The following is a 21,623-nucleotide window of genomic DNA, read 5'->3' as shown; positions in this document are numbered from 1 at the left end:
TGATAGTTGCTTAAAGATAATTACATTATAATACTTAAGTCAATAAAAGTTGAAATTTGTTTAAGGTTCCATATTAATACTAACTTCATATTTGTGCGTTACTTCTTGAAAACAAAAACGATTAAATCATGTTCCGATATGTGATACATTTAACTATTTGGGCTTACTCTATCAAAGAACCAGCACACCAATCCCAGCCATTCTCAGTTTCCTTTTTTTTAATAAATTACGCTACAATGCTATCAGGTTCATTTTGTGCCATTCATCATTTTGTAGTCTTCAAACAATTTTTTCATATCGGCAAGAGCTCTTTCTATGTTTAGCGCGAACCTGTGGCAGTCAGTTTGCTTGCTACTCTTTTTATGCGATATATGGAAGAATATGATGTCCTCGCCCGCCACAATGTAAGAAACTCCGTAACCGTCATCGGCAACCGGACCGAATCCTCCACCGGCCGAGATACAATTAGGGTGCTCCCTGGGATCAACACGACCGGTTTGTCCGTGGGGAGTCTGAGAAGTCGACAATCTCCATGGTTCACTCAGCACCTCCTTTAAAAATGGCGAATCGACCTCCAAGTATTTCGAAACAACGTACAAGCAAAACAAGTGCCTGTCTATTCCCTTGCCGCACATGGCGTCTTGATACCCAATCTAATAAATTATAAAAGAATTGCACATCCGTTACAGTGACGAATTCCTACCTGATGTTGCATGCAGGCCACTTGAAGCAGCTTAACACGCTCTTCCGTTGAGAAGCTTTTGTCTTCCATCGCCTTAACCCAAGCGGACGATTCGACCGTGCACGGTCTCACAGTTTCCGTCCTTCCCTCTCTAAATAAGCGCGTCATGCTTGCCTCGTAGGTCAAACTAAACTTGCCCGCGTCTCTATAGTAGGCTAACTGTAAAGCCATTTGGAGATAAGCGTCCGGACTTAACTTGCACGTTTTCACAAAACCTTTTCCGTAATGATCGTGAACGTAAATGCGCAGATCTATGTCGTCGATAAGTTTTTGTGCTGCCGTTACCGCCATATTAATAGCGGTTTGGCATTCGGATTTCATTTCCCACTGCAAACGTAACGGCACGGGGGGCTCAATTTCGGGTTTGCCGATACAGTTACCGTTTTCATCGTATCTGTAACGTACTCACGTAAGTGTTTGGTTTGGTTTTAGTTTGGGGAATGGAATTAGTCATCCGATGTTAGTTACTTTTAAGCAAATAAAAGAAAAACAACACAATATTAAAACGTTAGTAGTTAGTGAGAGTAAAAGGGTAGTTGAATACACACAAAGTGAACGTAAAAAATTACAAGATAGTTACCGTCCCGAAAATTCATCATCAAGAAACAAATATTCACCCAAATGAGCCATTACGGCAGCATCGGCCCTGCAGATTAACCAAAACCAAAAATTAACTATAATACTAAAACATAAAGTACACAACAAAAAAAAAGAAAAGAAAAAAAGCGAGTCCTTAAACCGGGAGCCTAACACCTAAATAACAAGACGTGATAACGTTTTATTACCGAATTAGAAGCGTTTCGTCGGTCACTACAAGTTCCCAAACATGGGACATCACCGCCGCGTCACCCCTATGAACAGAATCTAATCTGGAGCAAACTTTTAACAAACACACAAAAATCATAGTTAGAGGAGAGGAGAAATGGAGTACAATGAGAAGTCGGATAATGGAGAGAGTACAGACAAGCAGATATACTGTCACTAGACTAAAGGTTGAAAATCTTACCAAGAATGCTCCGAGTTAAAACCCAGCTGAAACAAAAACTGTATTAATTGTCACATCGACAACACGAAGAAAAATTAAAGTGAATACAATGAAGAATGTATCAATCTTATTGGCATGTACATATATTGACTATAATAATAATAGTTTATTGCCATGAATAAAATTGCTTTACATTGGCATATTGTTGTGTAACCAATGTCATATTATTTTATCCCATTTATTTTATTTTATTTTTGATTTGTTGTCTCTATTTTATAGTGGGCGGAGTGTTAGCTGATTAGTTACTCTTCCCACTCAACCCACTATACAATCACAAACATCCATGCCTTATCTGGGATTCGAACCCAGGACCCTTGTAGCAAAAGTTAGAGCTACTAACGTCAACTCATCTGAGCTACGTTCTTATTTAGATAAGATGTTTTAATTAAGAGACATCTGGTCGTTTGCGATAAAAGTTTTATTGTTATAGCGCGTTCGCACCTCCAGATGCAGTATGGTGCTTATGGACATACAGTACATGCTTGCCAAACGTGACAATGACAGCACAAGGAGATTATGTTTTGTTTTAATACTTCCATTTAATCATATGTCAATTTGACATCAATGCGGTTAGAAACAAGGATAGTATTATCGAAGAATGACGCAAACTAGTAAGAGAGGCAATTAGTCCATAAGACCCTATACTGCATCTGGAGGTGTGAACGCGCTATAGGCGAAATCTGGTGCTGGCACTGATAACGAAGACGCAAGTGTTCGAAGAATTGCGCATTTCATGTTGGATAAGTAGGAATCTTTGGCGCATTCCGTCGTCATTGACGACTTATTGGAAATTTCATAAAGAAGACTTGGAGCGTTCCGTTACATACCATGAGAAAACGAGGCTGCTCCAGGTGGAAGAGCATGTACACTTGTTTACGCGAATTTTTTTGCAGGCAGTCAGCCTGTTTATGTGAAAACGTAATTCGTCGGTATGGAAATAAAGTGTGCAGAAGCAAGTTAACCAAAGTGGTGTACGAAGTTTAACACGTGTTGTCCCAAAAAGGTAAGCAGTAGCAATACACAGTGAGGCTTTTTGTTAAGGTTCTCTTCTTATTAAAAGTTTCTACCGTCCGAATAGCTACCGAAAATGTATCATCTTATTCATCAATCCAGTTTTGTTTGTCATCTAATTCTGTCTGTCAGCTTTTTGTCAGTTTTACTGCGCCCAGTATCGCAAACCTTCTACGACCACATTATTTTGATTATTAAGAGAAAAATTGTAATTTTAAGATTTCATATTTTATTTCGACCGCCTGTGGCGGGGGTAATAGAATTTTTCATTGACAGGAGCCGGAAGTCTACAAAGAAAATAATTACAATTCCGAATTTAAAGGTGGTGTTGCTTTGAGCTAGCTGGACAGGTGTTTTGTGGGTGGGGTAGTAACCGCATGCCATTGCACATAGCAATATATATGATTAGTGTGATCTCTTGGGCTGTCAGTAAAGACACAATTCACCTTTTATCGCCTGTATGCAAATCTTTTGCTATGCCTTTAAAAAAATTGAATAGTCAGGACAGCTACTACAACAAGTAAAAAGGTTTTCGCCCTAAGGCGAATAACTTTAGCGTATTTTCCATTGATGATCAGTACTACCCAAAAGGCCATAGCTATGTGCGCTGTGATTTTCTTTACTAGAGGCATATTTAATTAGTTAAAATTTCAAAGAGATATCCCCATAAACAAAAAAGTTGGCGTTGCGGAGTACGCGCATGAGCACATTTAATTTATGCCATAGGTTATGCGATGTTTGTTATTACTAGAAGCGTTTATTGTTAAACTTAAGAGAGGGATTTTCGTAAGAAAAAAAGTTGGCATTTTGCAGTCTGCGCATGCGTAGATTTGATTTTTACTATGTGCGATATGTTTGCTTTTCCTAATAACATTTGTAGTTTTCGATTTTTACTACATGTGATATGTTTTTCTTTACTAGAGGCATCTATGGTTAAAATCTCAAAGAACTATTTTGATAAATAAAGAAGTTGGCACTGACTGCGCATCTAATTTTTGCAATATCAGTTGTATTTGCCTTTAACAGAAGCATCTGTGATTAAAATTTCAAAAAGATATCTCGATAAATATCATCCTGCGCATGTGCGTATTATTCTGATGTTTACAATATGCGATACGTTTGCTTACACTAAAAGCAACTTTGGTTAAAATTTCAAAGAAATATCTCCATAAATAAGAAAGTTGCCATTGCGCAGTCTGCGCATGCGCACATCTGATTTTTACTTTATGCGAGATGTTTGCCTTCACCAGAAATATCTGTGGTTAAAATTTCAACAAAATATATTAATAAATAAGGACGTTGATATTGCGCAGTCTGCGCATGCGCAGTTTAATTGTCAAGATTTTCCTAGGCTCAGGTGCTAGAGCTATACGCTACCCAATGCAAAAGGAACGACTAAATATCTTGAACTGTAGGAGTAGTTAAGGCCTCGGACAGACGGACGGACAGAGAAAGTGGCTGCAATAGCGCACCCACGAACTTAAACTTAAGATGGACTGCTAATGCTGAATTGACAAATGACACCTACATGGGGGCAGCCATGATGTGCACTCACTTGGCGCGAAATTCAAATCAACTAATAATCAAGCAATAGCGCACCCAGTTTCGTTGAAAAATGCGCTAAAAAAAACTATTGTACAGGTGAGCTTGAGGGAAGCTGCCCTGGTGCCAAACGCCTTATGCTAATTGATTATGATACTGGTAACATTTTTTTTGCAATACAAAATATGCAGATACCGCATGCGTCCTCTGACCCACAAGGCTGTGTCGTCTAAGGATTTCATTGTTCCCATGGTTCTGCGTTATAAAAATATTAAAACGTTCACAGATAATAATAATAATAAATCGTTTATTGGGTTTAACATGGAATACATCATCAGGTACATGATCATTACAATTTCTTAGTCCTTCCAGTTTCCCCCAAGGGGTTAAGATTCAGATTGGTCAAAAATATTAACCATCTGGTCTACCACTCAGCCCCAATGGTCTACCACTCAGCCCCAAACTCAAAAGATTCCATACTGATTCTAAGAAGATCATAACAGGATTCTAAAGTATTTAAAGATTGTAAAGATTCGATAAAGCTCCTAAAGATTCTAAATGAAGAGTGAAATTTTTTTAGAATCTTCATAATCCTCCAAGGAGAACAATCTACGAAGACTCGGAAGTTTCCAAGAAAATTCTAGGTTTCAATTGCCGTAAGCCTTTCCGCTCATAGTACAATTGCATTAAAAGTTAGAGCGCTTGGACGAAAAAATAAGCTTCCGCTATATCGACTTACAAGTGGATGGCTGAGGGAACCGAAACAAACATTTCTGTTTAATACGCTAAGAGTACAAAGTATGCATTTTTCAATTTTGGAAAAAAGTTCGAGGGTGGCGCGTTCCTAAGGAGTAGGGGCGGATCTTTTAAAATAAAAAATATTCAAAATAAGGTTCTAAAAAATTTAAAAAAAGGGTTGTAATAGAGTTCTAAAAAGATACTATGACAACTTGAAGAAGGTTCTAAGAAAATTCCAAGAGTATTTTAAGATAATAATAATCTTTTATTTTCCCAACAGAAAGACATAACCTTTCCAATTTCAGAACAAAAACAACATTTTACAACCTGGCAGACTATAATAAGAGTTAAAAATAAATCAAAAATAAAACATATGTCTAGTAATACTGATAACAGTACTAAAAACTACCGAAACCAATAACAAAAAAAAATCAAACAAACAAAAAAGAAAAGTGAGTTTTATGCGAGGTTTTATGTTAAATAAAGGACCGTTAATAAAGTGTTCATCAAACAATTACAATAACAAATAAATGCATACTAACTTTGAACGGACGTCAGTCCAGGGAATCAAGGTCTTGACTTGGAAATTTTTCCAAAATGAATTGATTAATTTAAAATTGTGACCGTAGGTGGAGAATAGACTAAGGAGTCGGTTGCCACCCCATCACGGAAAATGGAAATATTTTGTGCATTTTTGATTCTCAAAAAGGAGCTTATTGGTGCTCCGGCACCTTTTATAAATCGATCAGCATCTTAGCAACGGAATAACGTAAATCTTTCGGATTTTCGGCATTAGGTATATTCGTACTTTCGTGTTATTCCTGCATTGCTTAGTCTGAAAGCTGAAAGTCATTTCTGATGTTAATTATTTATAAAATGCCTTTAATGTGTTAAAATAAAGAAATATAATATCATAGTGTGTGTATGACCGTCATCGCCGTCGCATCAACGGAACTTAGAAAGTTCTTGAAATGTTTCCCAATACCGGGCCCCACTGTCACCGCTTTTAGCAACGCCCAAGCGTAATCAATAATATAAATATTTATAGTTAATAGTTACAATAAAAATCAGTTAAAACAATATTCGCGTTTCCAAATAAGGACGAGACCTCTAGCGGCAAAAAAAAAGAACTTAAAGTTTTGGTTAACAATTTAAAATGTGTCCAGTGCAAATTTTCAATTAGTTATAATTGTTCCAAAAAGCATCCACTAATGTACACGAATTCCAAGGACTTAAAGTGTGCAATTATGCAACTAATAAATAAAGTTTAAAAAGCATATATGTTAATGCTAAACAATTCCAGGATTAAAATGTCCACTGTGGGATTTTACAATTTACAACCATTATAACTCTCATCAAAACCCACTTGTTGAAGCACAAAACTTTCATACATATAAAACGAGACATAAAATGTGCCCAGTGTAATTATGCAACCGATAGTAACGGCAATTTTAAAAATCATCTGTTAACACAGAAGACTTCCATGGGTTTAAAATGCCCCCAGTGTGATTACACAACGACTAATATTTCTCGCTTTAAAATGCATTTACTAAACCAAAAAGCTTTAAAATGTGATCTGTGCGATTACGTAACCAATATTAAATCTACTTTTAAAGTGCACTTGTTAACACACATTACTTTAAAATGTAGCCACTGTAATGATGCGAAGAAACTAGAAACCCCCAATTCGCCGGTAAAGATTTTGATCATTGGGAAATCCGAATGGAGAGATTATCCTGGAGGGGAAGGAGTGTATAAAATGTAGCAAGTTACCCACTAAACTGAATGACGCTTATATGAAAATGGAGAGTCACTGTGAATAATCCTAATCCAAGGAATAGCGAATTGCCGCCTACAGTACGTAAGGTCCTGCGAGAGAAACCTATAACATAACATAGGGAAAGCGAGTTCGAAAGGAAGGGAATCGCAAGCCAGAATTATCTAAGGTGACTTTTGACAAGGAAATGCCGTGTGCAGGACTCGAGAGTCATTCTGTCAATTTCCAGAGTGTCACAGAACTAATGAGAATTGGAGCCAAGCTGGAGGACGCCACCTCCTTTTAATGCTGCCATCAAGTTTCGATGGTTTGAGAATCGGTCGTCTCATTTCAAAGGAACAAGACTCAAGTGTTACCATTGTGGAAAACCAGGGCACAAGGAGAGTGCCGACAACTGAAGCAAGAATTACAAGAGGACCACGTCGCATTCGTGGTGTCAACTTCAACTGAACAAGGCTAATATCTGAAAATGGAAACACCTCCTTTTATTGTACCTTGCACCATTGTTTTGTGTGATCAATCAAGCATACCAATCCATGATCAAAAATTCCTCCAAAAATTATGAAAGAATGAAAAAGTTACCAAAAATAATGCAGGAATTAAACTCATTCTCACACCAAAATTGTTCCGTTTAAATCTGTAGTTAAAATTTAGTTTGCAGATCAAACTACGTTTCTTGAAAAATATGCTAAATTTTCACCTGATATAGCGTGAATACTTTATCACGCATAATTAAGAACGTATAGTCCCAATTCTAGTCAATTTGTTACATGTAAATTTTATTACAAAAAACTGAACAAAAAAAGTTCACACATTAATTATTAAAATTGCCTCAGATTTAAAAGAGCATGAGAAATGTATGATGTATGTCGTGCTTTGTTTGTACTTACCCGGCCATTACTGCCTACACACAGCGTAAACGACTTGTCAAACCATCGATCGTACCCCTTCCCGTGAAGCAGAATTTTCCCGAAGCGATCCAACTTATCGGGCTGACTCTGTAACGAGACATTCTTAGACTAGTCCCCAAACCGAAACGCTAATCACCGGCTCGTATTCGTACGGCACGTCGTCCAACGCGACGACGAAGGCGGCCTTCTCGATCGTGTCCAACGAGAGCTTGTTGACGCCCCGTGAGAAAAAGTGTCTTCGCGCGTGGGCCCAGTGCACCCTATCGCCCGCGGTTAGCGCGGCAAGCTTTTCTTCTCCTGGTAGCGGTTGCGATTTGTCATCTAAAATTTGCTGGATTTGCCTGAAAAGTTCAGTTGAACTAACGAGGACGAGGCGTGGAATACATACACTTGGATCTCGCTGGGACGCAAGATTCTTCCCTTATAAATAATAACCTTAAAATACCGCCCCTTGTGATAGACAACAATGTGATTGGCATCGGACCAATGCTGAATCCTATCGATTTCGGCGCCCGGTATTCGGGCCGTATTAAAAATTCGCTCGTACTGCCACGAGCAGAGTGGCACTAGGCCTTGAATTAGTATAGGTTCCAATTCTTGTCGCTCCACCAATCTCCTATAGTTAAGGCAAGAGTTGATGGCGGTGGCGGCGCGGGCCGCTTGGATTTTGGTCGGGTAGGTTAGTATAGCGTCAATTCCGTAAAAATTTGAGTTAATCATTAGGGGCGAGCGGCCTCGTAAGTACACGTAATCTTCCCACCAATCGGAGACGTAATTGGTAGACCACCAGGATTTCAACCATAGATAGCGCTGCAACTTGATTCCAATGCCGTTTTCAAAGTCGGCGGCTAACTTGACCATTCTGTTGTAGTTCGCATCGTCCAATAATGGACGCACGCTTCTCAGATACTGCAAGAAGAAGTCATATTGTACTCAAAAAGGCCGAAAAGTTGCGGGGTTGTTTTGATTTCCGAATCTGGGGTTTGCTAACAAAATTTCGTGATGGCATAAGAAGAGCTAAATTTGCCGCTTTTTTTAAAGTTTTGTCAAGTTGACGTCACCTCTTTCAAAACTAATTCTAGATTAATGTTAAAAAAGTAGTTCCGGGTGGTCGCTTTAGAAAAAAAGAAAATTTACACATGTACCGCTTCATAGTGAACTTGAACAAAAATATGTCTGGCGATAACGCGCCATGGTCTCTTCGGACCTAAGTTTCGTTCCGTTGTGCAAAAATCCGAGTACGTGACGTGTATTACTTTCTCGAATTTTGATGCTGGTTTGTTTCGATTCACCATTCCTTCCGTCTAAATTGCCATCATCGCGAAGAAAACGAAGAGGGACGTGCAGGAGGTTTAGCTGTACCGTACAAACGCTATCTTCACAATAATTGTAATGAGATTCATCTACTCTTTTTATTTGTTTTGGTTTATTATTTTTTAGAACATATACATATCGTTATTTTTGTCTATTTTTGTATATATCCAATGGTGAACGTGGAAATAAAAGTATCTATCTATCTGTTTCCACATTTCTCTTTTCCAAGGAAAGATAAGATCCATTCGTAGCAGACGGGAATTTTATCCATCTGTAAGTTATTTTAATTTTTTTTAAATTGTAAGTTGCCGTTAGTAGTTATCTTTGGGAATCTGTATACCATTTATTTTGATTGAAGTAATTTTAATCTTTCCTGAAGGAACCGAGCGCGTTTCATATTGGCATTTGGTGTGTTCAGTCGTTGATTGGAGAGTTATTTGCAATTTCATAAATACGATTGTTTTATGGTGGAAATAATCCCTTAAATACGGGAGAAAACTAGAAAAAGAGGCTGCTGCTGAGATTCGCGACGGTAAAAAATCGTGCAAATTTGTTTACGCCTAATCTTGAGCAGTCAGCCATGTTATAAAACAAAATGAAGCTTTCAAACTGTCAGCACTTGTGTGCGAGTTAAGTGCACCTAATATCGCAAACCTTTTATGACCAGATTATATAGATTACTAAGAAAAACTATGCTGTATGCTTTATGATGACCACCCTGTATAGTTGGGCGCTTCGTTACTAAGAAACCGTAGTTTCTGTATTTACTTATTTCCTCTACGAGACGAGGGATTGATTTTGTTTAATTATTTATCTTACCGCCGATAACGCGCTTAAGTTTCGTATTGAACTTTTCCATTTTGCAACCGTACCCGTGGAGATCTTTCAAATGTTTTGTTGCGTCCGAAAGCTCTTTGTAATTTAGAAGAGCAAATTAATATTTTAGAATTTCAGTCACGTTAAGCTATTATTAACAAGTTTTTGTTTGCCATGGTAAATTAAAACCAGCATTGGAACGGCAATGTCATGCAGGTTTACGCCGTTACCAGCTTGATAGCGCCGACCCAGCCGGTTGATACCAAAATTCAATCAACAACAGGTGTTAATTGGATCACAGATTTTGGATATTTCATTTCGAATATTTGGATAAATATAATTAACTGTAATTAGTTGAATGGCTACAGGTGACAGTCTCCGATTAAGCCGAGATTACATCCGTTAGATGCGCAAAAAATTTAATTTTGACCCCGGTCCCGTATTTTTAAGGCGTAAGTGGTAATGTTTAGTGTAGATAACCGAATACGCCGGCCGACTTAGAATCTCTTACGTTCCATTCATGGCATAGCCGAATTTTGTATAAGGTATTTTTTACCTTTGTTGTTTTAACCGTAAAATATCAGCCTTTTGCACTTTCTCCAGGTACGTTTTGTAAGTATTTTTTAAAAATCTACATATTTTCCATAAATTTATTTTGCATTCAGACCGTTGACTCTTTTCTTTTACATTAAGTTTACCGCACCGCGTCTATAGCTTTTGCTTTTTCTTGCACAGGAGTTCCTACCGCTCCGTTAATTGGAAGGTAAGCTTTTTACTACTTTCCGTTTCATTAATTATAAGGGGAGAGCATTGTCTCACTTTCCTGCATCTGCTTTCCCGTAGAAACCGCTATCGAATCTGATTGTTTACTGTTCCCAATTAGGGAAATTGCTGTGCGCTTTGAGTTTATTTTAGCATTTACCAGTAGCCGCCCACCGCTTCCCCTTTAAAATTGCTGGGCCGTTCTCCATTCTAGTTACCTGGAGCTCACCATCGCCGACCAGAAGCAAGAGAGACCGAAAACATCTGGTGGCCGCCGAAGCACACCCATTCCGCCCGAAGCCACCGTTGGTGCGCGAGCTTCCGGCGAAAGTTCGTCGCAGTTTTGGAATATTGTAATCATTGTCAATCAATTAATTGTGTTTATTTGGCTACCGAGTCTTCCAAGTTATTAATTTAATTTAAAGTCAACATTGAGTTTATTGTTGTGACAGGGGCAGGAATTGACTTTCCATTTTAAAACGCGAAAGCGAGGGAGAGGGGCAGAGAATGAGTGAGTGAGTGAGTGAGTGAGTGAGTGAATGAGTGAGTGAGAGAGTGAGAGAGTGAGAGAGTGAGAGAGTGAGAGAGTGAGAGAGTGAGAGAGTGAGAGAGTGAGAGAGTGAGAGAGTGAGAGAGTGAGAGAGTGAGAGGTGAGAGAGTGAGAGAGTGAGAAGTGAGAGAGTGAGAGAGTGAGAGAGAGAGAGAGAGAGTGAGAGAGTGAGAGAGTGAGAGAGTGAGAGAGTGAGAGAGTGAGAGAGAGTGAGAGAGTGAGAGAGTGAGAGAGTGAGAGAGTGAGGAGAGTGAGAGAGAGTGAGAGAGTGAGAGAGTTGAGAGGAGTGAGAGAGTGAGAGAGAGAAGAGAGGTGAGAGAGTGGAGATGAGAGTGAGAGAGTGAGAGAGTGAGAGAGTGAGAGAGTGGGAGAGAGAGAAGAGAGAGAGAGAGAGAGAGAGAGAAGAGAGAGAGGAGAGAGAGTGAGAGAGTGAGAGAGTGAGAGAGTGAGAGAGTGAGAGAGTGAGAGAGTGAGAGAGTGAGAGAGTGAGAGAGAGTGAGAGAAGTGAGAGAGTGAGAAAGAGAGAGTGAGAGAGTGAGAGAGTGGAGAGAGTGAGAGAGTGAGAGAGTGAGAGAGTGAGAGAGTGAGAGAGTGAGAGAGTGAGAGAGTGAGAGAGTGAAGAGAAGAGTGAGAGAGTGAGAGAGTGAGAGAGTGAAGAGTGAGAAGAGTGAGAGAGGTGAGAGAGTGAGTGAGTGAGTGAGTGAGTGAGTGAGTGAGTGAGAGAGGAGAGAGAGAGAGAGAGAGAGAGAGAGAGAGAGAGAGAGAGAGAGAGAGAGAGAGAGAGAGAGAGAGAGAGAGAGAGAGAGAGAGGAGAGAGAGAGAGAGCAGAGAGAGAGAGAGAGAGAGAGAGAGAAGAGAGAGAAGAGAGAGGAGAGAGAGAGAGAGAGAGAGAGAGAGAGAGAGAGAGAGAGAGAGAGGGGGGCATTGCAAATGTGCTATATGGGTAAAATGGAACATTAGGGAAGCTATTACTGAAGAATTAATTACTTCTTGCGATACAACAAACATTCCAATGTGTAACGACGCACCCGTTTCGTATATGAAATCTACCAGCTTTAATGACCACCAGCTATATATGGGCGAGAGTAATTGGGTGCTTCGTTACTAGCTTCTATATTTATTTATTTCTTCTAAGAGTGAGAAATAGAAGGTGAAAATAATGTTTTCATTTGTAGAGCCGTGTAACCGCTGATAAGGAAATTGTAAAGTTTCGAATTATTCCCAGAGAGATTATTTTTGTGGCAGCCGACAGGCTTCGGTGTGGGGAAGCAGGGGAAAAATTAATATTTTAATGCGCTCCCTTAATTGGTTATTAGCCGATAGAAATCGGTAAAATCGCTCACTTACAAGTAGATAAACCTGCCGCTCGACCTAAAAATTTCAATTACCAATGGGCCTTATTGGACTACCGAATTTGGAAATTTCAGCCCGGCCATTTGAGTGAGCATAAATACCGGTGGCCAATAGCTAATCAGATGTGTTGCAGAAACCTCATCTGATTAGATTGTGTAATGTCAAATGAAGCGCGCTTAATTGGTACTGATCCCATATTTTTAGCATTAAATTTACAAAAAAATTCAATACTGTTTCCCCTTACTAAGAGACCTAAATTTATTTCCAGATCCAATTAGGGACCAAAAAGCGGCAAATTTAGCGCTACTTACTTTGGCGATAAATTATTTGTTTGGTGCCAAAGAAGGGACAAATTACTAACATAATCGTCGATTATTTTCTTGAAGTTGTCCCGCTACGGCGCTATTTGATATGTCCTTCATAAACAAATTCCACTTTTTCTAATCCAAAACTTTATAATGAGATCATTAATTCAATAATTAATTCTATATAGTTCTGGTTGTTCTTAATTAAAGAGTCGGAAAACAAGTTCATCAAATCTTAAAAAAGAGGTGAAATATTACAATTTTATGAGAGGAAGGGTCCTCAGACATACGTACCTGTGCAAAATACTAGGTAGTGTGATTAAATGTGCGAGGAGAATGTAGAAGCAATATATTCCCCTCGCCATCAGAACTTACCTTCTGGACGAATCAGCCTCCAATACCCTTGTAGAATTGCAGTACATAACAGTACTGTTTTTGTGAATTATTTCAATATAAAGTGATCGTGAAAATATTTTTCTTTTGTTACTGCAGACGGAATATTAGATGCAACCAAGTCCATTGTATGTAAATGAAAGCCTCTAATAATGAATTAGAATTTTGGAACAGTCTAAATACGTTAGATACTGGTCTGTCGTAATTGGAAGGTCAGTTACGAAACTGTGATCTTACCCGCGTCATGGTATCGTGCAACGACGGTAATGGTAGCCTTGGTAGGGACCCTTGAAAACTGTAAAGCTTTGGCTTGTTCCACCCACTCAGTACTTTAACAACGGAGAGCCACAACTTCGTGCCTCGAGAAATTTGCCTATTTTTACCCCTGGCCTCGTACATCCATCCCTTGTACATAAGCAAGAGCTTTAAAGTGTAACGTAGCGTAAATATAATACACAACCAAATCGTTAACGATACTAGACCGCACGCGACCAACTGCCACATTAGAGATTGACTAAAACATAGGGGACGGTAAGAAATCGCGCCACTTCCTCCGTCGCTCTTACCCTCGCATGTACGGCATAATTTTCGTCACAAGGTCGTAAGGCACTTTGAAACCTGAGAAATGAATTCCCGCCGTTATGCTGATTAGCACCCATAACGTCCAGAGATGACCGGGGTAAACTCCGTTGTGTATGCTATTCTGTAATAATACGTTAATTAATCCCGTCCTTCGACGTTTTCATTGTATACAAACCTGAAAGCGAGCCAAACGCTTTTTCCACGACCTTAAACCTGACTGCCAGACGAGGTTCAGAACTTCTCTGTCAAAATTAACATCCCAACCTTCGTGAGTTACCGTAAACGAAAATGCGACGGCAGAATGTGCTTCTGCCATAATTTATTGACTGAAACGAAAACGAATTTTAAGTTAACGCTAATATAATTATTGTCTATGTTAATTTGGGTCATAAAGTACTTTATTTCGTCTTAGCCTTCAACGCGAAAAAAACTCTTACATAAGTAAATGACCTGCACCAGCCTTGAGTGAGCAAGGTAATTTTTTGCCAGAATTTTATGTTGTTACACCATAGGTACCTAATACCATTGACAAATACTATTAGTGAATGCTAATACCTAAACCTCTCGCCAGGAAAGATTGCCGGTCATAGAACACTTGATCCCGGTCTACAATCTATGTTCTTCTAAAGATGTGAGCGACTTCCGGGTTAGTATCGTGTCAATGTTCAACAAAAAGACTTTTCATTCAACATTGGCACGATCCTATTCTGGAAGTCTCTCGCATCTTAAGAAAAACAAAGATTGTAAATCGACACAAGGTGTGCTGTGACCGGCAATCTTTCCTGGCGAGAGTTATACATTATTATATCAAGTATTATTTTTGGTGAGACTGAATGACCCAACAGTTTCATTACTGCAGACCTACAGAAACCAGATCAAGAGAATAATAAAGCAACTAGGTACTCGTTAGTGCTTCAATCCAAGGTTAGAAACTGCATCATAATTAATAGATATGGAACTGGAATCTTGGCCTTTCCCATGGTCTTGAGAAAAAATTTTTTGAACCACCGTTTCTCATATTTGACCCAATGGTAGTATTTTTTAAATGCAACACACGTCAATTGTTTTTCATTCTTTTTCCTGATTACTTTTATGCGAGCTTTTATGTATCACAATCTATATTTTTTTAATTTTAACCATGGACTATAAATAAAACCCTATTTTTTTTACTGTTTGTGATTAAGTAGTAGGCCATATATTTAATAGCGATTTTGTTTTGTTTATTGTATCCAATGAAGACAGTTGGTATCAAACAATAAAAATGATTGACGGTAGGAAACATGTGATTTCAAAATTTTGAAAAATATGGTATATACTTCATTCTCGATATAATTATATAAACAAAAATAGATGTGATATATCAATGTAATCAGAAAGAAAATGCAAAAAATTGACGTTAAAATATACAGGGTGTTGCATTTAAAAATACCAACTCTGGGTCGAATCTCAGAAACGGTGGTACAAAATTTTTTTTGACTACGCCACTGGATTCTATGCATAAGGATGTAAGACTGTTAAGAACGATTTTCTTTAATATCTGGTTTGAGCTAGGAAACTGTTCTGTCACAAATTTGACACCTGGTTTTCAGATCGTGTTAATTCAACATTTCCAATACATATCCGCCCGAATATTCCACATTTATGAGATATCTATTTACAATTTGAACATTTTCCGAGGCATGTTTCATGTAAATGTCTCGGTAAATGTCATATACAGGGTGTTAACTAATTGAGTGCTGATAATACAGGGTGTGAATGCTCGGGTGATTTTAAGGAGAAAACTTTATATCAACATATGTCCTAAACCTCTTACTTTTTGAGGTACAGGGTGCTAAATTTTAAGAAAAAAGTGAGTTTTCTCGTGAGTTTTACATCGTAATTATTCATCACTCTTAGATATTTTTATCAAATTGTGTACATACCTTTTCATCATTAAGGAGCATTTTTTGACGTAAAAGATTTTTTTTATTTTACCAGTGACGTCCGTACGGGGTTTGAACTGAAAATTTTATTTAAAGCCGAAAGATTCACACCCTGTATGTACCTATTTTAACTGTTCAGGGAATTTTAACCAGAGATGCTTCTAGTCTTCTAGTAAAGAAATACATATCGTATATACAGTTAGCGGCTATTATATGGAACAAATTCATTTAAAAATCAGGTGTTTTTTTGGATTTAAAAACAAATGCTCGTATTCGTCTGTCATAATTTTTTCTTGCTTTCGGAGCAAAAGTAAAAAAATAATTGAATTATATAAAATTTTTGACGCATCCTGTATATTTTCTCTTTAGTGCAAAAAAATGCGCAATGTCATCTTTCTTAGTTGTAGATGTTTTTTTGAAATTTTAACCATAACTGGTTCTGATTAAACAACCGTAGCACATATAGTGAAAATCAAACATGCGCATGGGACGGACTCGTTAATTCCAAGGTTTTTTTAAAATTTTAACTACTTACTGATGCTTCGAACAAAAGCAAACGTAGGGCCCATGTATAAACTCAAATACCTACCAGCGCAACAACAATTCTCCTATTTATTAAGATACTCCTTTGAGATACTACATACACTTGTCGGTTTTAACCACCATAAAAATTTTTGTATCCATACAGCCTTTCGGAAAATACTGATCTGTACCGTGTGTTGGTGCCAGAAGTTAGGTTGCCAAGGTGCCATAATTATTGTTTGGGGTGTTTTGATAGAAAAAAACGATTGTGTGCGAAAAGTTTGACATTTTGGGATGCTATCATACGTTACTATCCATGTAACAAAGAAAGAATGCCAACACGGTTTATTTTTGATATTTTTAGGTAAAATCCAGTGGTGTAGTAAAAAAAATTTGGGCATTTCAGAAATTTTACCCAAAGTTGGTATTTTTTAAATACAACACACTGTATATCTTAACGTAATTAGTAATTACATTGATGTATTCCAACTTATATATTTTTTCCCTAGACATTTCCAACCTTACGAAAGACTTTTCAGCTTACTGAATTCCGTCCGTCTGTGCCAGTGAAATCTAGTCACTCAGACTTTCTAGAAAGATTCTGGCTCGGATTCTGGTGTTCTGTTATTTAATAGTTGCCAGTATGTAAGGTGGACCAAAAGAAAAACCAGTAATGAAAAGAGAGAGAATTTAATGTTATATTTTTAAATTAAAATATACAGGGTGTTCTATTCTCGGTTCTATTTAAAGAATGAGGTTTAAATCCAATAACTTTTTTCCATGACCTGCATACGTATTTTAAAACGGCAGATCTTTATAAAGAAACTTAATTGTAATACTTAAACATTTTTCTATATCGCGAGCTGTATCCCTTTTAACAAGAAAATATAGTCATTCGCATTCGGAATTTTTTTATTTTCCCCCGTATCTCGAGCGAACATTTTCAATTTTTTTTTTATTTTTTTAGGTTTGGCCCAAAGACTAACAATTATCGGTAGTGATAGAACGATATCACTTTTTTTGCCGATACGATATATCGGCCGATACCGATATTTACGTGCCGATATATCGTATCGTATCGGCAAACAATAGATGGCGTTACTATTTAGACACGGTCAAGCAAAAAAACAAAATGAACAAAATACGTTTTGGGGAACTTTTGAGATCATTGCCTCTACTTCAGCTTCCGAAACCAGTACTACAAAAAAGCAAGGTTGGGAAAATGAAATAATATTATATTTGGCATCTTCAACTCTATTAAAAGATAAATCCCCTTTTGAGTGGTGGGAGGCAGAAAAAAAACAAATTACCTATTCTGTACAACGCAGCTTCAGTCTACCTTTCAGCACCCGCTGCCAGTGTGTCAAGTGAACAATTTTTTAGTGCATTGGGTAATATTTACGAGCCTAAAAGAAATAGACTAAATGCAGATAGGGCTGAAATGTTAGTGTTTTTGCATCATAATATCAAAAAGTTAAATTTTAAGTATTAAGTATATACTGTATTTAGAACCTGCTATATTAGGTATATTTTTTTTTGTTTTTTTTTAACTTTTTTAGTAAAAATGTTAACTTTAGAATAAAACATTTTATTTTCTTTAATAAAGTATTTCATTTATGCACTGAAGAGTTAAAACAGCTAAAAAAATTGTTTGCCGATATATCGGCGCAATTACCTTGCCGATACGATACGATACCGATATGCCGATATACCGATATCAATATCGGTATCGTTCTACCACTAATTAGCGGTGTCGCAAATTGGACACCCTATACATCCCTCCGGAACTCGCTCCGGAATTAGTGTGGGGTTATTTGAATTACTGATTAGTGAATACCAACACGCCTGTATGAGAAAACTGTAGGACAAATTCCCAAATAACATTAGAAATCCCCCTCTAAAGGGGGATCGAAACAATTCCGCTTGACGAAATTTGAAAACAACCCAAAACTTAAAAAAATAGTAACAAATTACGAGAATGATCACAAAGTGCATGTCGCCATTCATTTAATATTTCCAATTCAAGATTCTCCAAAACCCCTTACAATTGTTGGCCTTGTATTAAATTTTCGCATTTTTTATACGAAAATACCATCTTATTAAAATTCTTTTTTTCCTACCTATGTATTTCAAAAGAATGTTTTATATCCAAGTTGAAACATATATTGTTTTTAATAATGTATGTTGCCTTTAAATCGTTTCTTTTATCATTATAATATTATGATTACTTTGTTTTTACCTCAGTTTTTACTTTACTGCAAATTGTTACTTAAAATCGATTTTTGAATTTCGATTTCGAATCGATCGTTTTATTTTCGACTCATATCGACCTCAAACATAGATTATTTTTTGATAATTTCCATCCCTACTATTCGAGAGAAACTTTTCTGCATTTTTGATTAAAATTACGTAAATGGAGGTTTTAAAAAAATGTCTATAAAATAAGTCAAGCTCTAGAAAACAACTTACATAGGTAACACCATTGAATCATTCCATGGTAACACTTTTACTAAGTGGTAATCCGGTAATCGGCTTAATTTCTAGATTAACAACGATTAACAATTCAAAATGTTACGTTACATTAACGACATTGAAAAAACAGTCTTAAGTCGTTCGTAAAAATTGTGATAAGTAGATTAGCATCAAAGGTATGAAGCTATAAAAGTCATAATATGAAGTATAGTTGCAGCTTTACAAATTATATTTCAAATTATATTACCAATGGTTTTATAACAAATATTAACGAAGCTTGTAACGAAGTCCGCTGGTGCGATTTATTTCGTTTGAAGATACTAGTGTAGTCTCGTTTCATATTTACCTGTTACCAGTGGCGTAACTACAATGCCTCAAAGCTACGCAATGAAGACGAGCCCCGAATTTCATTTGCTCATTTGCAAAAACTAACATTCCGAAGTCTCTTACATAAGGTAAATGAAATACTTTGTTAATTAGCGGGACCTTCTCCAATCCAGAAGGTATCTGGAGGCCCTGGATCTGGTAACCATAGACTGAAGTTGTATTTCGAGATTAATGCCGCTAAGTAATTTTAACACTCCAGCATTTACCTCTGCACGGACGAAACAGTTGAAGACATTAAAAAAGGCAGATTCGTACATAAAGAATTGAAGTCACTAATCAAATTAAACGAGTTTCAACATTGAAAGAATGTGCCAATATTAAATAAATCAAAATAAGGATGACATTTAAAGATAACAAACAAATTCAAGGGTTACTTAGTTACAAATAGCGGTAGTCAATACAAGTCACAATAAAACGAAGAGTTACAACAAAATCAACTGGGCTCTAACTGAACGCAGTGAAGCTAAATTTTACAATGGACCTGTGAAAGTGTGAACCAATGAATTACAAAATGCAAAATCAGCATAAATCAAGACACTATTTTCTACATATTAACATCGCTTAAAAAATGCTGATGACGGGGCCCCCAAATATTTTTGAAGACAGGCCTCTAAAATGATGTTACGCCACTGCCTGTAATCCGTAGTGAGTAGGTACCAGCGTTTTACCAACGAAGTAGGTATCTTGAACTTTAGTTTAGAGGTGATTAAAATGCAGGGCATTAACATAGCATTAGGATTGAATGAAAGATCAATTTAAATTTTTAATTTATTACGAACATTGACAAAGCAGTTTAATTGTCTACGCAAACTGCTGCATACCTTACACCTATTTTTTTTGAAAGTTAAATATAATGGCATTGAGTCTATACCCCAAAGCAACGCGGATGTGTACACTTTCTTCATTAGCTGTCTAATAATAATGATTAATTGAAATACTTGGGTAAAGAATAGAAATTCAATTAGATTATGAAGCCATATGAGCGGGAATCCGCATCATTTTCTAAAAAGTAGGTTACGCTCGTCATTTATAAATTGTTTCGTATCTTCTTGTAGCACACATTGCTCGAGTTTCAAATGGGAAAAGTCCTCATGGTTGAAGTAAAATGCGTTTGAATAGCTAATTACGATTACATCATAATAAGGTTAATAGTGCAAATTTGCCTAATGCGTGCCGTCTTGTTTTTTAGACATTGTACTGTAAACCACACGCTGCAGTGACGTAAATGTTTCTTTTAGCCGTTTTTACGAGATGTCTCGAAGATTTCACGGTGACGTCGTCAATTTGAAATCGTAAATAGCCAAAGGGGAGAAAATACGAAATTAGCTGTTTTGGTGGGATTAAGCAAATCAAACTTGACCGCTTTCCATTTACATTACATAATTCCGAAAATAGTGTCCCCGCATTAAAATTTAATTTAACACACCGAAAGGGTCCAAAGTTTATTAGAAACCAAAGGTTGATACGTTTTAGAATGCAATTCAAAATAAACAACAACACGAAAGCTGGCCAAACAACTTTTCACAATTTCATTTCGTACTTCTGATCGATGTGAAGGTTAGAAATAATTGGGACATCATCTAACTATATGCAAATTGGAGAAAATGATCAATGAAAATTAACCAAAAAAATCTTACCTCTTGTTTATTTATAAAACGTACTCTAGATCACACAACTTTTATCTAATTTTATTAAAACTAAACCCCCCAAAACGAAAACTAGGTAATATACACCAAACACTTTGGAATGTTCTCCACTACTAAATCGTTTCGTTAATCACAATTACATTAACGTTTAATTTTGTCCTAAAATCAAGGATGCTTCAACAATGACGTTCGCATTCGTACTACTCACAGAACAGTAATTCTGTGGTACTACTACTCAACTACTAACAGTCGCACTACCGGTATGAAGTTGTAAACGCAACCTTCTAGACTAGAGAGTTCAATGAGCATGTCCCTTTTATCATGTTTGCAACATGATATGATAAGATTGCTCATATGAAAGTCCCTGTGTGTCAGTAGAGGTCATCTCTCTCAGAACCGGTTCAGGCACTCGTATATTATGTGTTTTATTATTATTTGGGCAAACAAATGACGTCTTGTGATATTAGTCAATCCAGTCGATATGAAAATTAATCTCAGAATTGTTTATGTACTATTTTTGGTGTTTTTGTGAGTGCAAATTGCGGCTTCCGTATCCAAACAAGTTAATCAAAATGGAAAGTATAAAAAATGACCTTGTATGAAAATTGATTTGTATGTGTACCACTGTCAGAATTTAAATTTTGCCTAATAATTTGTCGCCTATCGTTATTGTTGTATGAACTTGGAATGATTAGACTTTCATTCTAAATTAAATTATATTCTTGGTACATTTTTAAAATCCTACCTTTACACTTTACTTGACCTTAACATTTAGAGATTTGGCGCTTCATACTAGCACAGATTTAAATAGTATATAGTTGCAATTCAGAAGT

At 37.0% G+C, this 21,623-nt stretch overlaps 1 protein-coding gene across 2 annotated transcripts; it reads right to left on the bottom strand.

Annotated features, from left to right (window-relative positions):
• Positions 1–73: 73 nt before the first annotated feature.
• On the bottom strand, positions 74–21,086 carry LOC116173357 (carnitine O-palmitoyltransferase 1, liver isoform). 2 transcript variants are annotated; one of them, XM_031490770.1, is made up of 11 exons: positions 20,782–21,086; positions 14,017–14,167; positions 13,826–13,962; positions 13,497–13,773; positions 8,155–8,675; positions 7,903–8,107; positions 7,746–7,853; positions 1,749–1,774; positions 1,528–1,593; positions 704–1,136; positions 74–653 (listed from the first exon to the last, which is right to left on the bottom strand). In XM_031490770.1, exons 2-11 carry the CDS (start codon positions 14,155–14,157, stop codon positions 249–251), a joined length of 2,319 nt encoding a protein of 772 aa, XP_031346630.1. In that variant the 5' UTR covers positions 14,158–14,167; positions 20,782–21,086; the 3' UTR covers positions 74–248. The 2 variants fall into 2 exon arrangements, with proteins under 2 accessions (XP_031346630.1, XP_031346629.1); XM_031490769.1 differs by lacking the exon at positions 1,528–1,593 and adding an exon at positions 1,323–1,388.
• Positions 21,087–21,623: the final 537 nt, after the last annotated feature.

The sequence above is a fragment of the Photinus pyralis genome, unplaced genomic scaffold (assembly GCF_008802855.1).
Source record: "Photinus pyralis isolate 1611_PpyrPB1 unplaced genomic scaffold, Ppyr1.3 Ppyr1.4_LG6, whole genome shotgun sequence".
NCBI classification, from domain to species: domain Eukaryota; kingdom Metazoa; phylum Arthropoda; class Insecta; order Coleoptera; family Lampyridae; genus Photinus; species Photinus pyralis.
Note: the sequence above shows the minus strand (reverse complement) of the source record. Positions and strands in the feature narration are given on the sequence as shown.

Excerpts from the sequence above, each read along its gene's own strand:
- LOC116173357 (XM_031490770.1), bottom strand. The coding sequence starts at position 14,157 with ATGGCAGAAGCACATTCTGCCGTCGCATTTTCGTTTACGGTAACTCAC. Across the intron at positions 13,963-14,016 it reads AGCGTTTGGCTCGCTTTCAG|AATAGCATACACAACGGAGT; the intron begins GTTTGTATACAA and ends GTATTATTACAG. Across the intron at positions 654-703 it reads TGGCCTGCATGCAACATCAG|ATTGGGTATCAAGACGCCAT; the intron begins GTAGGAATTCGT and ends ATAATTTATTAG.